Source organism: Electrophorus electricus, chromosome 19 (assembly GCF_013358815.1).
Source record: "Electrophorus electricus isolate fEleEle1 chromosome 19, fEleEle1.pri, whole genome shotgun sequence".
NCBI classification, from domain to species: domain Eukaryota; kingdom Metazoa; phylum Chordata; class Actinopteri; order Gymnotiformes; family Gymnotidae; genus Electrophorus; species Electrophorus electricus.
Window position 1 is genome coordinate 5065892 of NC_049553.1, and position 19037 is coordinate 5084928.

Below are 19037 nucleotides of genomic sequence, written 5' to 3' on the forward strand. Positions count from 1 at the left end.
ACTGCAGCTATACGGCGCGAATAGAGCGACCACAGTGCATGATAGGCCGAGCGGGGGAAGGTACAGGAGAAAAAGGAGACGGAGAGGGGAGAAAAAAAGACCGGATTCAACTTTATCTGCGAGCGTAGGGGAGTCTTTTCTTTTCGCGCTCTCTCTCTGGCGCGCGTGTTTCTATTTAAAACTGCTACTTCTTTAGCTTGTGCTGAATTGGGGTTTTGTTCACGGTTAATTCAGCGCCCGCTCATTGGAGGCCTCCTCCGTGCCACTGGGATCGGTTACAATGATGACGGTCAAACACCGTGGCATATAATTGACTGTAGCCGCCTTGTTTTCCAAAGTGACAACAATGGAGACAAAAAAACAAAACAAAACAAAAAAAACAGTGTTTGGTGGAATGCTGGACTTCAACGCTCAGGCTGCTTGGGGCGGTTCTGGGAGACAAGAAAACCCTCTTGCACACAGGATCTTCTCTCTGGTTTACCAAATCTTAGTAATAATGAATAACGATAATTATTCCGTCACATAATCATCACAATTAAAGCACTGTGAGAACTTGAAATAACGTTTTTGCCTCTGACTTTCTCCGCTGGAGAGGAGCTGAAGTTGAAGATGTTAGCATGCGAGGTGAGGTGTGTCGAGGTGTGGGCTGAGGTTGATGTTAAGTAATGCAGGCAAAATGTCAGGACGGGAGACGAGCGAGTGGCTAGCCTTTAGCCCAGCTGGCACATTCATATAGTGCTTATTATAAACACAGAGTTATTTATAAAGGCTAGCATGTGTCACTACCTCCTGATGTGCTATCACACTCTCTGTTTTGACCTGCTGGTTCTTACATCTCTGACTTGTTTACTTGCCAGTCCAAATTGAGGGCAAACTGAGGGCAAGTGTTAACGTACGTAGTCCTTGCTGGGTCCCGCATACCACTAACCACATACAAACACAGACAAACAGCCATGTGCAAGTGGACACACATACCCATCATGCTCTGCGGTAGAGAATTGTTCTCTCGTTCTCGCACTTCCCAATCTGCTGTGCTCTCTCTCCCTCTCTCTCTCTCTCCTCTCTCTCTCTCTCTCTCTCTCTCTCTCTCTCTCTCTCTCTCTCTCTCTCTCTCACACACACACACACACAAGCACCTGTTTAGCTGACTACTTGAGCGTCTCCCCCTCTCTTCTTCCCCGCCACAATCTCATATGTCTCTTTTTCGTTCTCCCTGGCTGACTCCTTAATTGTCTTCTGTCATTACTATATATTCACCTTGTCAACACCTTTATCCAATGCATTTTGATATGACAATGGAAACAACAACGGCTTATTGGTCCACCGTGACACTGTCCTCTACATGCTAAACAAATGTCTCCCCGTTCAACTCTACCTATGCAGTGCTACTTTAACATCACTGCTGGCATCCATGCATGTGCACCATGTATGTCTCTGATGCCAGGGGAGTTCAGGATGCACAGTCCAATGGAGAAACGTGTTTGGAGCTGTCCCAGTGGTCTAGGTCGCAGTGCTGACAAGCGGGATTAGTCAAAGGGCAGGGGACGGAATGTTGCCATTCAGCGAATGAGGCAATGTGACTGAGCCCCGCTCTGAAAATCATCCAATAAAACTGCTGTAACCGCCCGCCACCAACAGTCCTATAAATAGATATAGGAATGTGCATGGAAGTTCTTAAGAAGGCAAGTTCCCTCTTTTAGGGAGATACTACTTCTAATAAAAGGGGGAAGTTGTCATCGGCCGTAAAGCAACAGGGATTCATTCGTGCTTGTCTGCTGATGTGTGGCTATCGGACACCCTGGGTTTTTTTTAATCTCTTTCCTGTGAAGGTCTCTCATAGGTGATCTTTTTTGTGTGTGCTGAAGTCAAAGTAGCTGCAGAAGGAGCATGCTAATATCGCATCGTGCGATGCTACCATCTTTTCAGAAATGAGTGTGATTCATGCTCCATAGCCGAGTGACTTGGAGAAAAAGAGTGTGTTCAGTGGTTCCTGAGTCATACACCACTACTGCTCTCTTTCCCTGAGGAGAATTGGACTGCCCTGTCTGCAAGCAGAAAGCCTGTGCAAGGTATCGGTACACAAATGTTGCCATTAATTAGCACTTCTGGCAGGCCAGTGAGCACGTTCGACCCGAAACACAAACTATATAAACGCACGGAACAGACGTCTAGGGTTAAACCCCAAGATTACTGCGCTTCATTCTCGTAAAACCTATATTTAGATGCTCTACGTTCACTCCCCCTTCATTGTGCAATTCGCTCGTTTTGCCAAATCACACCTTACACTTTCTGCAACCCGAGGGCTCACTGTGCCTTAATTGCATCAGTTTATAGAGTGTACGTTCAGCCAGGGTCACACCGCTCCCGCCTATTTTTTTATAACATTTTTTTTTTTTTTAATGCGGCTCAAAGCTGCCAGGCTCCATCTATATAGGATGGGAATCTGTTCGCCACCATTTCGAGACACTGGCACAGAATGAGAGGCCAGCTGGCTGTCACGTGATTGCCAAGAACCTGGCAGAGCTTGGCCGGTCACACACCGCGCCTGCACGTGCATTTGCACGGCCAGACACCGACGTGTAGATCGCGTCGGTCTTTCTCTTGCATTTCCACCGTGTACCGAACACGCACTCATCACTCTTACGGACTTGTAGATACCTTTAGGTTCACCTCGCGCGGCCGCCCGCACGACAGGCTAATCACAGAGATCCCGTGATAACAGGACGATCGATGGACCTCGACGAATGCGTATTCTTTCGATTTATTATTGAAAAGTCATGCAAATTGAGAACTCAACCTATTAAATCGATGTCAGCACCATAGGCCGATGCTGCACTGACGTTAAGATAAGAGTCCGCCCCCATTGCGTGAATAAAAGCCACGGTGGCATGGTCGGACTCGCAAGATTGCTCTTTCTCACCTTTTTCTGTCTTGTTCCCATCTCTGCTTTAGAAGTGTCTTCCGTAGTGACTTTGCTGGCCTAGCAATTCCTTGTCACATTCAAATTAACTTGTATTTTAAATGGACAATTAACTTCAGATTTTAGTTTAGCACTTTATAGAGTTCAGCGTCTAGTCTTCCATGATGCTGCCTTTGGAGGAGAGCTTAGTATCTTCAGACTTCTTCTTTTGCTCTGTTTGGATCACTTCTGTCTTTTTTAAAGTTTCTTTTTAAAGGTCAAAGTCTATTTATGGTGTTTATGGCCTAGGAAAATACCCACCAACTGCATGCTGTCATCTAAAACTTTACATAATGTATGTCTTAAAATCTGGACAAAGTACACCCAGAGGGGGATTAATGTATAATCCCACGTCATTAAAAACCTAATCTGTTTTCCTCAAGTACACTGTTCTTCAGTCCTTTGCATTATGAATGATTTGCAAAATCGTCATTGTCCTGCATGGTAGACCATTACGTGTAAGTTGTTTAATTCACCCACCGCAAACTAATTGCCAGCATCCTTAAGGGGAGTAATAAAAATGCTATTACATTAAATACCTGTGTCATTAACCTAACTGGGTTAATATGGCAATCAGCAGGACATAATAAACAAAAGAAGTGGTGCCTGCTCCACGCAGGGCCAATTAAAAATGTGCCGTCATTAATTACGTATGCCTTCGTCACAGCAAGAGTTTGGTTCTCATTGGCACTAAGAGTTTTGCCTTCTCCAATGTCTGCACTTTCTTTGATTTGTTTTGGGGGTTTTTTTTGGGGGGGGGGGGCAGATTATGGAGAAAAGACATATAAAATTATTAATAAACTGTTATTGAATTATTACAGTCATCTGTATCTTATATTCCTTCATGAAAATATGTCATTTTGGTTAAAAAAAAAAGTCTAGGATGTATGAATGAAATCAGTCTAGTTCATTTGGAAGATGCTGTGTAGTTACTCACACGATTACGCGATTAACATCACATGCATATCATATGTGTGTCCTCCCCCAAATGAAATTGTATAAAATAGTTCAATTCCATCAGATGGATGTATGCTGTGTCTATGGACAACCACACTGTCATGGACACCCAAGGAGTCTGTTGTATCATTGACATGCCATAAACGAAGACGTGGAGCCCAGTGGAAGTGCACAGTGTGCACTGAAGACCGTTTTCACACTAGACTCATGGGACTGGCTATACTGTGTGCACATAGGACAGGGATTGCAACAGGCTAGCCTTATACATAACAAATAATATCTGTATTACCCAATACTTTTTCAAGAATTGGAGCAAAGGATTCGGACTCTTTAGTGCCTAAAACTCGAGGTTCGATAAGCCCAGTGTAGCTCGAGGTACCCAGGCAAGCTCCAACCGCATGGCATTCTCTTTGTCTTCTTTCTTATTGACTTGTAGCCAATTAAATCTCAACCTGACATATTCAGCGGCCCCCTTCATTGGCATTTTCTCAAGGTGAGTTCATCGGACCCTGAGGCACAACCATGGCGTGGACGGGAGAGTGAACTGTAAATGATACAATGCTTCCCCAGGAGGAACACGCGACAATGGCAGCGTTACGGTAATACTCCTGTGTCCCCTCGCAGCCAGTGTGCCTTTGAAAGGGCCCCTCACGGCTGTCTACAGAAATACCTGCGCGTGTCGTAGCTGAAGTCCCTAGGTCAAGAAAACCATAAAGGAAAACGCATGATGTTACACATTAACCACGCGGTAGACAAGCTCAGATTGGGTTCCTCGGATCTTCAGAGTGGCTCTAGACCCGAGTAACAGATTTTAGTCATAGCGCTGATCTGATTGAGGCACTGGACCAGCCCTGTCAGAGGGGAGTGAAAGCAGGGCAGAGTTTAGGGACAGGAAAGTGCTAAGAAGCCTGCAGGCAAGCACCACGTGTCACGTGAGATTCTGAGTCCACTGAAGAGGAACGTGGCATGACAGATACTGGGAAAGATACAAAATATCTGGCCATTTAAAAATAGCAAGCATCCAGGGAAAAATGCCCCCATGCAAGGTATTTCTTTTTCCACGCTGGTGAGAAATGGCAGCACCGTTTTCCATATGCATGGAGGAAGGAATTTAATGTCCCCCAGAGAATCTGTGAGCTGCCTTTAACTTCACCTTTAAAGGCAGGCACCTTGAATGAGTAATGGGGTGAAATACATGTAGCATTCTGGCTTAACATACTAATACATAATAAATATGCCCAGGAATGAACAAGTGATATGTGACAAGTGAAATGGGTTGTTTTCTGTTGCAGAGCTTCCAGAAAATTGTAAGAAGCTATGACCTAGTTAGTCTCTCCGTACCATGTATGCGTACACAAGGTATATCTTTTTTCTTTGTTAGTTTCTCTCCCTGGCTGGCTATCTCTCCTTCTCTTTCTCTCTCTGCCTGGCTCTCCTCCTATTAAGCGCACGCGCACACATGTTCAAGAGAAGCTCAAAACCCTGATCTGATTGTGGTCTGATTCAAGCAGTAAACCTCTCTCTTCCCCGCTCCACCCTCCCCCCCCACCGTCTGCCAGTCTCCTGTCCTGTTGAGAACGATACACTCGCTATACAGCGCCCCCTCACCCCCACCCCTTTCCGATCTCCCCTTTCTTCTCTCCATCCCCGCCCCCGCCTCCGTCTGTCTCGGGCGGATCGAGAGGCGGAGGGTCTGGCGACAGGATGGCCATCGAAATGGTCGTGATGAGCAATGACCGGGCTGTCTCCGTGAGCCATCGGGCATGCCGTTATGACCCTCCGGCCCCGAGTCGAAGAGTGTCCGCACATCCGCCGCGACGGCGGGAGCCCGCGGCAAATTAGACTGCTCTTGGGGGTTATCTGCCCTGCACGGCGCTGACCACCCACCCTCTGTGCTGTCGGCCGGGTTCTTGCAGGCTTCAGTCGAGTGGATGCTTGCGTTCTTCTGCTTATTCCAGTACTCGGAGGAAAAGCCGGCATGGCTGTTTAAACAGACGTCCGGCACGGTGGTGCTTGTGCCGTGGATTTGTTATTGTAATTGGATCAGACAGTAAACTATGTCAAACACGGCATCTGTCTAAGGTGACCAGTCATCCACCTGGTTTACAATATCACTTGTATTAAGTCGTTAGCCCGCCATGATCTTACACCCCTTTCTTGAATATTCAGTTTTTCTTTTGTTATTTGCTGAATCTGTCTCATTCCATACCTGTCCGAGGCCTTGGATAATGCTTTGTTGTTGTGTGAGATATATTAGCAAGCACCAAGACTTCAGTAAAAACGTGGGTAAATCAGTAAGTTGGCAATTAAGAACACTCAATGAGTTACTGCATGAAAGAGTGTCATTTAGTATGTAAATCAGCGCATAAGTAAGTGACCAGGAGTATAAGTGAATTAGAATGGAAATAGATGAAGAGGTAAATGAATAAAAATGTTATGTAAGTGAGTTTGTATGTAAATGGATGCATAAGAGAGTTTGGGAGCAAGTCAATAAATAGCTTAGTATGTAAATAAATGAATAAATACATGACTTAAAGGAAATGAGTGTGATTTTTGAGGGAGAAAGAAAAAGGAGAGAGTGGATAAGGCAAGTGAACAAATGGTGTCAAATTAAACTTCTAAATGGTTAAAAACACACACACACACACACACACACACACACACACACACACACACACACACACTAGCAAGGGCTCTCCATCTAACTTTTATTAGCCTTGCAAAAAAATTGCTTGGGTGGTGTTTGGACTCATGGGTCACCGTTCCTATCCACAAAAATAAATACATAAAAGGCAAAGCAGCCATTATTAATTGCAAGACTTTCGATGTGTTTCTTAGCTGCAGATGGACCGGTCAGCCCGCCCAGGTCCCGGCTCCCATTTCCGCTGCTTCTCTGGCTCCGTGTCGCCTGCGTTATCTCTGCCCTACCTGGATCATTTTCCCTCATGTCCAGATGATGTGCCAATTACTGCCCAATTACATGCGTCATGTGGATGTGAGCGGCTGTCGGCGGCCTGATAAATCCAGTTTACCACGGCGACGAGCCTCCCGGGCGGCCGCAGCGAGGCCACAAGGGAAGGCGGCGGGAGGACAGACCCGGGGCGAGGAGCCGAGCGAGGGGTAGCCGAGGGCCTGTTCTGAATGCGGCCCCCGGGGCGTGACACTGCTGGCAGGGCTGGGGGCTGTCTGGGAGCGCATTAGGAGTGGATGCGGGCGATGCTGCATATGTGTTTATATACAGGCAAATGCGTTCCACGCGGTGGCACAGGATGGGTTAGAGAGCATCTGCTGTAATGCCTCCATGGAAAAGCAAAGCTAAGTTCTTTATTAGTGTCAAGATACACTGATAGGATTCGTAGCACCAGCAGAAGTATTGTGGGCTGTAGCGTCTCATGGGGGACTTTTGAGGTCACCAACTCTATTCCATCCAAACCCCTTTTAACAGCGCAGACATCGGATAAGCTTTGATATTACCACGCACCGAGGCTTTTTCTCCTCTTGCAGCATTAACTGCTAGCATCTGAGAACCAACCAACCATCCCCACCTTAATTACACTGGTGTTGTGGTGCTGACACTTTGCTGCATGGCTAACTGAGAGGCCATCTAGGCTTCCACACTTGATTGTACACGGTTTAAATGGAGAGAGACATCAGCTATAGACTTCATGACTCAGGACTTTAGGAGCTAGCCAGGAGAGCATTCATTAGCTTGGCCACAGGAGCTGCCTCCAAGAGATCAGATCTCAGCTGAGGACACCACCGAGCCTCCTCATGCAAATGATTCTTGTGGTCGACCCAAGAGGGCCATAAACGATAAGTAGCCACAGGCCCCCAATTGTATTGCTTAAACAAATTCTGGTCTGGTTTGAGGGGTTTTTTTTTCTCCCTCCTCTGAACAGTCACTAGGCAGTGAATCAGATCGCAGTTATTCATGTTGCATGTTGAGATTTCTCATAGCAGAATAGTTCATAAAAATTTCTGTGAAAAATGCTACATGCTCTCCGTGCGAGGCGATATTCACTTCGGCCTTAGTTGAGGGTTTGCTTATGCTTTAAAGCAAGGAGGAGGGAACAGATATTACTCATGTTACTGTAAATGAACGCGCAGCACAGCCAGTGGTGGGTAAGATGCACATCATAAGCAAGGAGAGCTGGAAATGCAGGGTATGGGGTCAGCAGAAACTCGGGGCATTGATAGTAAGAATGGGCGAGGAGTCACGGAGGGGCAGAATCGGGTTTGGACAGTGGAGTTTGGTGTGTATTTGGTGTGGGTATTTGCATGGGACATCTGCTTCTCTGATTATCCGTTGTTAGGTGTTCCTGTCTTTGCTAACACTGTAAAGTCGTTGACTTCTCCTTTTTGCCTTCTGTTTATTGCTGTCTTGTCGAGCATCACTATCTTTGTGATCTGCCCAGTATCTGATTTCACTGCTCTCATTCACTTAGTCTCCATTATTCCCCCTCTCTCTCTCTCTCTCTCTCTCTCTCTCTCTCTCTGCCCGTCTCCCTAACTGTGAATGTGTGCGCGCGCGTGCGCGCGCGTGCGTGTCTCCTTGTAACTGTAAGGAGCCTCAGTGGAATGAACTGTGTTGTCTCTTCCCAGTTGCCCCAACAGAAGTCAGCGTGTTGGGGGTGGGGTGGGGGGTGGGGGGTGGGGGGGTGGAGAGAGAGAAAGTTCCACTGTAAGGGGAAAAAAAGATGATGATACACTGTTTTTTATGATGCCGTAAGGATATTTAGCCTCACCGTTCCACCGTGTATGCAGGCCAGCCACAGAAATGCATCTTGCATTTAATTTCTTTTTTCCCTCAGCCGCTCACGTTTTCTCAAAATAATTAGGCCGGTCATGGGCAGTGCACAGCTTTTTGATAACGTTTCGTGAATGTTCCACCTACTGTGCCTTAGCCGACAACCTCGCCCCTCCGTCAGCTGCCACCCGCCGCCACCACCTCATGATATGATTTTAACATAGAATTGCAGCTAGCACACCATTCAAATAGTGACCTAATTCTTCTCTGGCATGCACACACTGCTGAGGGAGCGAGAGAGACGAACTCATCTTCTCACACAAAGGGACTTCTAGTTCTAATCATGCCACAGTTTCATAAGAGCAGCTGCTAATAATGCACGTTCCACGTTCCTCGGTTTAATGAAGCTAACGCTTTTGATGATTTGGTCGTGTGGCCTCGTCCGGTTCGGCTGTCACCTCCGCAGGAGGACCGAAAACCGTCCGTTAACGCGCTTTTTTCGATTTCGCGCCGGAATCTAACCTCCCCACGGCTTTCGTGCGCGTATGTCATTCAAGACTCAAGGAAAGTTGCCCGACCGCTGAATCCTTTTCCTGACGGATTCACGTTGTTGGCAGTGCATCTTTTATGACTAGTGATTCTAACTCACCTTAATGACAGCCTCAGACAGGGGTAGCTTTTTTTCTCCCACACATCACTGCAGCGTGAGGCGATGTCCTTCTCTCTTACGTGACTGGGGAGGAGAATCGAAGCTTCCACCGAGCGAGGCCTCTTCACAAAGCAACGCAGGCTCTCCCCACTGAGCCCGTGAGCCCCCCCTCCCCCCCATCCCCATCCCAAAGTCATTTCCCATTGTTGACATACCTCTGTTTCACGCCATCGTTATTTCCGATTTCATAGTCGAGCCCTGGCTAGCGTCTCCCACCCGAGGTACGACATTCACTGCAGTAATACGCGCCGGACTCTGCAAGGTGGCAATCAGCCACACTCCAAACTCTCTGTGTAATGGCTGACTTCGTCAATAGAAAGGCTATTGTTCTGCCAGAGAGGGGCTGAATGCCTTGCTTTCATTCTCCTCTGGAGATGACTTCCTTTCAGAAGTGTGGGCTTTGATTTGCTGTAATTGTCGTCAGCTTTATTTGTGGACTTAAGACGGTATCCTGTGCGCTAAGGTGGAAACGCATTTTGTGGGAAGAATATTTTGGTCTCTCTCATTATTTTATAAGTAGCTTTCATCTTTTTTTTCCCTTTTGGTTTTTTTGTTTGTTTGTTAGGTTTTTTTTGTGATTTTGGTTTTGCAAGGGATATGTAAAGCTCTCCGAGAGTGGTAGAAAGCTTTACAGATGTTGGATTTGAGCAGGACTTGAGCACAACAGAACAGTATTGCACTTTGGTATAGCGTTCCTGTCACTTTTACATATGAGTTATAAAGTGCATCACATGGACACTGGTGAGACTTCCTATTTCATAACAGATGTACGTATCACCCAGTCGTTCTCTCTTTTCCAACATAGTCTGTGGTTTTAGTGGAAACACACTGTGGCAACAGGCCTGTACCGAAGGGCTTTTGGTATGTTAGCTGTATACTTACTTGGACCGGCACCCTACGATTCCAACACGATCCTCATATGTTTTCTAGAGTAGCGCAATGACAGAATGCCTGAGAATATCAGTGTGTCTTGCAGGCTGAACGAGCACTGCTTCGATGTGTGGATAATCATATCCGATGGATAGTTGTAGTCTGTTCCAGAATGTCTAAACCATCGGCTCACCCTATCTTAGTTAAACTGTAATATGTAACTCAAACACACAAGATTACAAAATGCATAGATGCCACATTGAAGGAATCATAGACACTCTTTCCCTGTGTCTTGGAACCATGGGTCCCCCCAACACAAATGGTGGGATACGGCCCACAAAAGGAAAGAGTCAGCTTAGCAAACATGAGCACAGATGCCTTTAAACTGCGAGGTAAGCTCCACAGGCTTTGCCCCAGATCTGCCTCCAAGCCCATGTTAATAAATGTTTTACTGGGCTGGTGTCTCAAAGCCTTCAGTGCACATGGCTTATCAGTGCATTTCTATGGGCAAGTAACCTTATCTAAAAGAATTATACGTGTGCTATCTTTACTGGCTAGTAAAGGGGGAAAAAATGCATGGTCTACTTCCAGTATGCAATTATGTGGTCATATCTGAATTAACTGAGATCTTATCGTCGTTTTAAATAAGACATACACTCAAATTGCTGTATTTTTGGATTACTGTGCACTGCTGAGATTTATGGCATCATGATTTATCAGGCCCGGAATATGGGCCAGAATGATATATCTTGTGATTCTGTTGATTTTAAGCTATTTGAGTGCATTCTTGCTTTGCCAAATCAGTGTACAATCCTTATACGTGTGCTTATTGAGTACACACTACATACTGGTCTTGCTCTGTCTAGAACAGACCAAATCTACTTTCGTTACATCTGCCAGCAAGGAGACAAGCAAACCCAATCAAGAGCCATTTGAAAGGAAATCGCAACAGACAAACTATTTTTAGCCTACGTTTTCTTAATTAGCATGACGAGTGCAATCAGATAAGGTATGTAAGTTTGCGAGTGTGTGCGTGTGATTTGTGTGTGTGTGTGTGTGTGTGTGTGTGTGTGTGTGTGTGTGTGTGTGTGTGTGTGCAACCATCCGTTTCCGACCCTTCTGCTTTAGCCTGCACTCGTAACACTGGTGGGCTGCAGATTCATTTCTTTTACCCTGATATTGTATTTACTCGATCATGCACGAGTTACCCAATATCCGAAAATCATCGTGACCGCCCGTGACACTTGTTTGAGGAACTGCTATTGTCGCTGCAAATGCTTTGGCCACCATAACTCCATAATTGACTTATTATGAAATAGATCCTGCTTATCTGTGCCCATGCCTTTGTGCATTACATGCACTTGTTACTCTTTGGTGTCCCACGTGCGTTTTCGTTATTTTATAGTAGACTAATCATGAAATACCTCTGGTCGGTCCGCGAATATTATTAGTTATTTTCCTTTAGACGCATTAAGAAAGGAGTTGGTTTATTGTCCCTTTAAAAGTCCACATGATATTCCTACCGATGGCAGTATTAACTGACTTGGCAAATGAAGAGTTCTTCGTGAATAGCCCGTAATGGTGGGCTGCATTTCCGAAGTTGTTGGTAGTCAGCGGTAGACTATTACCTTATGCTGTGTTTGGACTGTCTACAGACGGTTTGTTTGTGTTTTCTGTGCTCGTGTTTCATATACATGCAATGTTGACACTGTACACCTTGTCACCTGCTGCTTCTTGCCGTTTGTGTGCAAAAAAAATAGCCATCGAAAACGGATACAACTAATCTCGCAGTGGCGACGATTTTCCATCGCAGGCAAATCGGCTTTGATAACTGACTCCAAACCCAAAGAAGGGGCTTGAATAAGCGCTCTGCGCTCGGACGGCAAATCTATAAGGCTGTATATAGATAACGTAAATGAGAAGATTGTCTCTATTACTCATTCACTACCTGTCAAGCTGCACACGGAAATAAGACAGAAGACTTCTGGCTCCGTTGAGGTCGGAACGAGCCCACTTTCCGTCCTCACCCGTGGGACCCGAGCAAAAACGACTCGGGATCACGATGTTACCGAACGCCTACCGACGCGGTTCTCTCAGCCGGTGCATTATTTATTTATTTATTTATTTCCCGAGCATGTTTAGAAATTTGCGATAGATTGTCTTAGTAATATAGCCTACAGCAACTGTTTACCTCGCTGAACGAAAGCAATTAAGGATTAAGAGCTTTTCTTAAGCAGCGCCAATGTAGTAATTACACTGATACGGCCTCGGTGTAGTTGCACTGCGATCTATAGTCTCCGTAGCTAAAGCGAGACCGTTATGTTGGAACAGAGACAACATGCCCACTTTAAATATCATCCCGCTTGTTTTAAACCAAACCGATCTCAGATGGAGCATAACAATACAGTGGCCTGCTTTTTCCCCCCACTTCCAATCAAACTCCACTCCGCGGTGTGAAATCTGGCGTTGCAAATTGGGGGAGACGTCCGATATTAAAGCACGCGGTTAGGACCGAGCGCCTTTATAGTCGGTGGAAGGTTTACTATGCGCGCGCCAGCCCCCGCCCGCTGTGCGGTCGGTACGTCATTGGCGAGTAGCGGCTAAGGGGAGTCACTCCCCTGCCTTACTTTTAATAGCTTTGTCATGTGATGGAAAGCGGTTGTAAGACAGGTGCCCTCGGTTCATTCTCAGTGAGGGGGCACTTCCCTGCACGAGAGCGATCTGGGACGGTTTGGATTTGCTCCTTTTTCCCCCTGATTTTCTTTTTTTTGGTTTTTTCGTGCCGTCATTCAGCGGCTGGATGGCGTGGGACAGGTGCAACCAGGATCCGGTGTGGAGAGAGCTAGAGGTGAGAATTATTGTGAAACTCGGTTATCCGCATCGGAACTCCGTTTTTGGGGGAAAGGCGGATCGCGTAGTGCATTCGGCACCGGTCCGATTGCTTAAAATGCCACTTTCCGTTATGTGAAGTCGCCGCCGCTATCCGGTAACCTGGGCGAAGGATACGGGAGCTCCAGATGCACAGGAATATACCAGGTCGTGAGAGAAAAGCTATGTTTTTTCAGCAGAAATGCTGGTGTGTGTGTCCCCCCCCCCCCCCTGTCTGGTATGTATTTTTTTATCCGATGGTAGCCTGTGCTTTTGCAAGCAGGGCAGGAGTTGAGCGGCGCCGGTCTACTTAGGACGTCTTGTCGTCGGAAATTGTGTTTACATGCCAGTGGAAGTCTTTCCAGTCCCGGAGACGATGAGACAGGTATCTGCACGAGTCAGAGCTTAGAGACGCTGGCGATGTGGTGGGATTACTGATATGTATCCGCGTCAGGTATTGGACATTGCAACTTTTTGTCGGTTTTTTAGATTTTAATGGACTAGAGAGGTGAATACCTTACTTTAACTGTAGAGTGAGCATTTGGCTACATTGTCTGATGGCAAAGAGAGACTTTCAGACATCATATCGCGGCTCATCGTCGATGAGGAGAACTGGTTAAGATTTGCTTGGATACAAGTAGGCTTCAAAGGAATAAAATGCGTTGCACAATTTGTTCTGACATCTATTATCTTGCCAGCGTTGTAAATAAAGGAAAGTGTTGTATTTTAATCGCATATAAGTCATGTAATTTAATATAAACTACACCTCAGCCTCGAGTTTACGTTATTTTGCTGTTGTGTTTTTAATGATCGGAACTTAAATGATGGGCTTATTCCTGAACCATTTTGCCAGTCGCCTTTCTTCCAGCGCTTGAGTGAAATGGTGAGATTACACTTTCTGATCGCACCGCTTTATTTCTAATGGGAATTACTGATAGTGAGCTGGTGTCATTTGGCCAGCGCCAGACCTACTTGGTTGCTTAATATGTATGTATGTATGTATGTATGTATGTATGTATGTATGTATGTAACCTATGTATGTCTTTCTTTTATTTGTACATTTATCTACCTTCTTTGGCTCGCTTGTTCATTTATTCATTTGCTTACTGGACCAGTATAAATATGCACGATTGAAGTAATATGTAAGACTTCAATTATTCATAATGGAGATGGCTCAAGGCTGAGGTTCGATATCGATTTTCTTAGCCTATGTATAGTCTTCGAATCTTACATTACTTGCGTTGCTGCTTTTTTGAGCGCAGTGTGTTTAATATTTCAAAACGTCTTGTCATAGGAGCATAAACCCAACACAGAACACTCGACGAATCGTTCCTCACTGCTAGTCCTATAGTTCTCCTCACCTTAGTATGGACGTCCTTGCAGGTGCTTTTCTTTATACCCACCATAGGACAACATCGCAGTAGCGCTTCATCTTATCTCTGTTTCTGTCTCTGTCTCTCTCTCTCTCTCTCTCTCTCTCTCTCTCTCTCTCTCTCTCTCTCTCTCTCTCTCTCTCTCAGAGAAATATTCTGTTAACCAATACCCGAAGAAGTCGAGGGAGAACGAAAGACCTTTTAGTTTTTGAAGGATCTCTTTTAGATCTGCATAATCGTTTTAATCTGCTTAAGCGGAGGTTTGAATCGGTGCTCCGCGGTAGCGCTCCCGTAATGAATCTGTGTGGATTTGCTAACTGCAAACGGATTTTTCTGTATGGTAAATAAAAGCCATGTCATGTAAGGCACGGCGTTATAGTAATAATCAAGCGTGGCACACTGGTGCGGGGTCCACCAGCGTGTTCGTTTCTTCTGCGCCTTGGTAACGTGCCCGGGGGCCTTGTGCACGCCCCGAGACGAACTCAGCACTCGTGGGCAAGCGTCTACCTTCAAGAAGCTCTTATAGATTGACTCCCCGCCCCCCACAGCCCTCTCTCTCTCTCTCTCTCTCTCTCTCTCTCTCTCTCTCTCTCTCTCTCACACACACACACACACACACACACACACACACACACACACACACACACACACTGGCACGCGCGCGCAAATATGTGCAGAAAAGATCAAGCTTGCAGAAGTAGCTCGTGTCACTGGGAAAGGAAGAAAAAAACGGAGAGACTGGGAATCTAGAAACGACCAGTCGAGCAAGGGTGACTACAATACCGCAGCTCGAGCGTTGCGATTATAACCAGCCTGCTTGGTTCACTTTTTTGAGTTGCAAACACAACCTGATTTGGACGCATTTTTCTATGTTATGATTATGCATCCATAACGCTATAACGTAGGCCTATATATTGACACGACTCCAGTTCCTGTATAATAATAATAATAATAATAATAATAATAATGATAATAATAATAATATAGTTTTGCAAAAGCATTTTAGTTTGTTTACACAGAAAATGCCACCCATTTGTACACATACAGTGCTATAGAACCTCAGCTAGAACTGAAGCCTGGCAGATTTAAAGTGTGTTGATCCCTGTGTTAGCAGTTCGATGAAGCCTGTAATTTGTGTGCGAGGAGCCACAAAGCAGCTGTCGTGCAGTTGCATACTGAGGCGAGCAGTGAACAGTCAAAATATTAATAGGCAGCTCCATACAGCAGTGAAGTCTTTTTAAAGCAGAAAGAGAAACAAACAAGCAACAACAAAAACACGTTATCCATATGCCTGGGAAGCAATGTGTTGAAAAAAGTCCCAGCATCTCCCTTCTCCATTTGCAGTGTGCTGCCTTGGTTGGGGAAGATCAACCCCTTTGTCCCGATCTGCCTGAACTGGACCTTTCCGAGCTGGACGTCAGTGACCTGGACGCGGATAGCTTTCTGGGTGGACTGAAGTGGTACAGCGACCAATCAGAAATCATTTCCAGCCAGTATGGCAATGAGTCATCCAACCTGTTCGAGGTAAGCAGGGCCATTTTTTTTGCTGTGTACATAGTGGTTTTGAGATGGGGTTTTAAGTTGACTGGATAGGTGCATATTGGATAAGGCCCTTAGTGCATTGTACTGAAGGCCTTGACTGAAACAGTGGGAAAGGAAGCTGAACTCAGTGGAGCATATCATTAGCATGCAGGAGATTCCAGCCCATTGGATTCTCACACCCTAGTTTACGGTGATTAGAGATAATGGAAAGTGCGCTGAATCCTGGATTTTTAAACGCTCTAGTAGTTAATATTGGATAAATTGCTGTGCATGAGCTTTCAAGCGGTAAACATCGCCAAGAACAAAGTAAAATACTCCATGCACACTGTTTTATGAGTTATCAGTGAGATATTGTGATAAGCCGTCAACCTTTGCCATTCCCTTATGGATGCCTTATCAATCCTTAAACTGTTCACATACAGAGGACTTTATGATCAGACCTCTTATGACCTCATTACTACTCGAGGGTTTGTGGTGGAGTGACGCTGTTTTGCTTCTGATTGTGAATGGAGGAAACTGTAGCCATCTCTGAGCGTCATTTGTCGGCTAACACCTCAAGTGATCCGCACAATCATTTGCACGCTGATACCCTCCTTTCATGCCACAGTGGATCCTTTAGAATTAGTGGAGCAACTTGCCGCTGAAAACTCACGGGTGTAGCGGTAGGCGCAGCGGCTAAATCCCACGTGCCGGCCTCTAAACCGGCTGTGCTGACATGTTTCTGAAAGAGGAGGAGGAGGGGCATGAGGAGGAAGGGCTTAGAGTTCTACACTTGTTACTCGACTACAACGTTTCCATCACTCACGCAGAAAGCAAAGTCCAGAGGAAAGGAAACGTGGCAGCTAAAAAAGTACGGTGGAGGCCTGAGCGAACCGGCTAGTTCATTAGGCCTTATCTGTGGAGATAGGGGTCAGGCGGGGGGGGTGGGGGGTGGGGAGGGGGGTGGAAAGGCTTTGATAATGCTGCTCTTCGTCAGTGGAGCTCCTGGCCAAGCAGCAGCATTAGCTGTTTTGCTCAGGCTCGTGAGTGGTCGTGAGAGTCACTGCAGGGCTGGGAACCTGGGCGACTCTGTGGGGCCCCACAGTTCCTGTGACAAGAAAGGGAGTCGTGAAAAGATAAAAAGCCTGCGCGTATGTGTTATGTCTTTCTTGAAAGTAAGTATCAGTGTCAGGGTTCACGAAGTGGTTAGGAATCCATTTTCAGGCACTGCCAGTTGTGTGTGTGTGTGTGTGTGTGTGTGTGTGTGTGTGTGTGTGTGTGTGTGTGTGTGTGTATGCGTGTACATATGCTTGTGTGTGCATGTCCCTGTGCTGAAGAGAATCATAAGAAAAAAGTATTTCTTGTTCATCTCAATAAAATCAATAAAAGGAATACAACATTGGTTGTGCTTAACCATTTTCCCTTTTGCTTGTGCTTAAAATCAGAGGAATGTGAGTTCATTTAAAATATTAATATTTTCTGCAAACTGTGGTAAAGCGACTTACATGCTCTGATATTCTTAGCTGTTATTAGTGAGTGAGGTAGGCTTCCATTTCCCCAGGCCAGGGCTATCACCAGGCCCCTCAAGCAGTCGCTCACTGTATAGGTGCCTGTGTGTTTCCAGAGCACTCCCAGCACTGGCCTGTGTGGGTCAGTACAGCGACATGTTAATAGACAGGTTAATAAATGGCCCACTCTTGTGTAAAGTGACTTGGCGAAACTTTATCATTCCTCTCCTTGCTTCCATATGAACTCCTGGCAGTGTTTTTTTAAACCCGCATGACTGCAGTGTAGTTAATAGATGGCCTGCCTAGTCTGCTGATCTCCTACACTCATACTTTCTCACACGTGCTTTCTCACAGACTCTCTCTATCTCTCTTTCTGTCTCTCTCTCTCAAACCTCTCCCCCTTTCCTCTCTTCCTCCACCTCACACAACAACCACACCGTGTCCCATTATTGCAGGGCGGCGCGGGGCAGTCTGGCAGGTAGATGAGGCAGGGATATGGCAGAGCAGACCGGTGCAGCCTAGCGATTGTGTGTGACATGACAGCTGATGCCCTTCAGTGCCAGCTCAGCCCCCCGGTTATCAGGGCCGTCTGGGGCCAGAATGTTCCCGGGGGGGGGCGCCACTGGCCCCCTGCTCAGTTCCAGGGAGGGTTCTCTCAGGCAGGGCTGGGCTGTCACTGCTGGTGACTCTACCGGGATAGGACTGGAGGCAAGTTAGCACCACTCATGTTGCATATGCTCTGCACATTTACATTGATGTCAAATGTTATATCATGGCACCGTGTCAATGTTGATGTTACAACATGTCAAACAGATTTCATGTGCTGTGTATTTTCAGACAGTACTTCAACAGTCAGGTTTTACTGTGTCGTCTCAAGCAGCCTATTTTAATTATACCTCTGTAGTTATTCACCAAATATTGATAGATACGTTGTGGATAGAGTGGGGAGGAGGTTGAATACATTCCCAATGCTAAATGCGTAGTACTCGCAGAAACTTTTTTGCTCTCCTGGAATTAGTTATAAGTCTAGTAATGCGATAGTCACTTACTTACAGAGCTACAAAAGTCTTTAGTATAAGGATTGGTTACAAAAGTGGCACACACACTTTTCTTTGGTTCAACATGCATGCGGTTCAAAACCGTCAGCTAAATGAACAAAAAACAGTGGCTAATGTGTAAAGGGACAGTAACCAAGCAGCAAAATTTCACAGGAATGAAAGAATCTGCACTTCAGCAAGGGAGCGGGTTTGATGATTAACCTGGGAGTGGGGGTGGGGGGGGGGTGAAGCTGTTTGCATCGACTCGTCTTTGACATGAATGGAGAACGTCAGTATTCTGACCAGTCACCAGCACAGATCCTGACCCCGCAGGCCATCAGAGCAGGCCTCCCTGACGCTGGGAGCCCGGGGCGTAACAAGAGCCCTTGTCTATTTATACCTCCTCAAATATAGACCATTTCATTAATTTCATTCACAAGCTAAAACATGCCAGCAATTGTGCTTGCACCCGGCTCAGCTGCGTGCCA

General features: G+C 46.1%; 1 protein-coding gene across 3 annotated transcripts in view; it reads left to right on the top strand.

Moving 5' to 3' along the window:
* Window positions 1-12898: 12898 nt before the first annotated feature.
* ppargc1a (peroxisome proliferator-activated receptor gamma, coactivator 1 alpha) overlaps window positions 12899-19037 on the top strand; it is a 35195-nt gene continuing 29056 nt past the window's right edge. For 2 of the 3 annotated variants that reach the window (XM_035519711.1, XM_035519712.1), the window contains exons 1-2: window positions 12899-13090; window positions 15828-16007. In XM_035519711.1, coding sequence (XP_035375604.1) covers window positions 13043-13090; window positions 15828-16007 — 228 coding nt within the window. In that variant the 5' untranslated portion in view covers window positions 12899-13042. Of the gene's footprint in view, window positions 13091-15827; window positions 16008-19037 lie in introns of those variants that run through there. The other variant, XM_027015046.2, reaches the window with a different exon arrangement.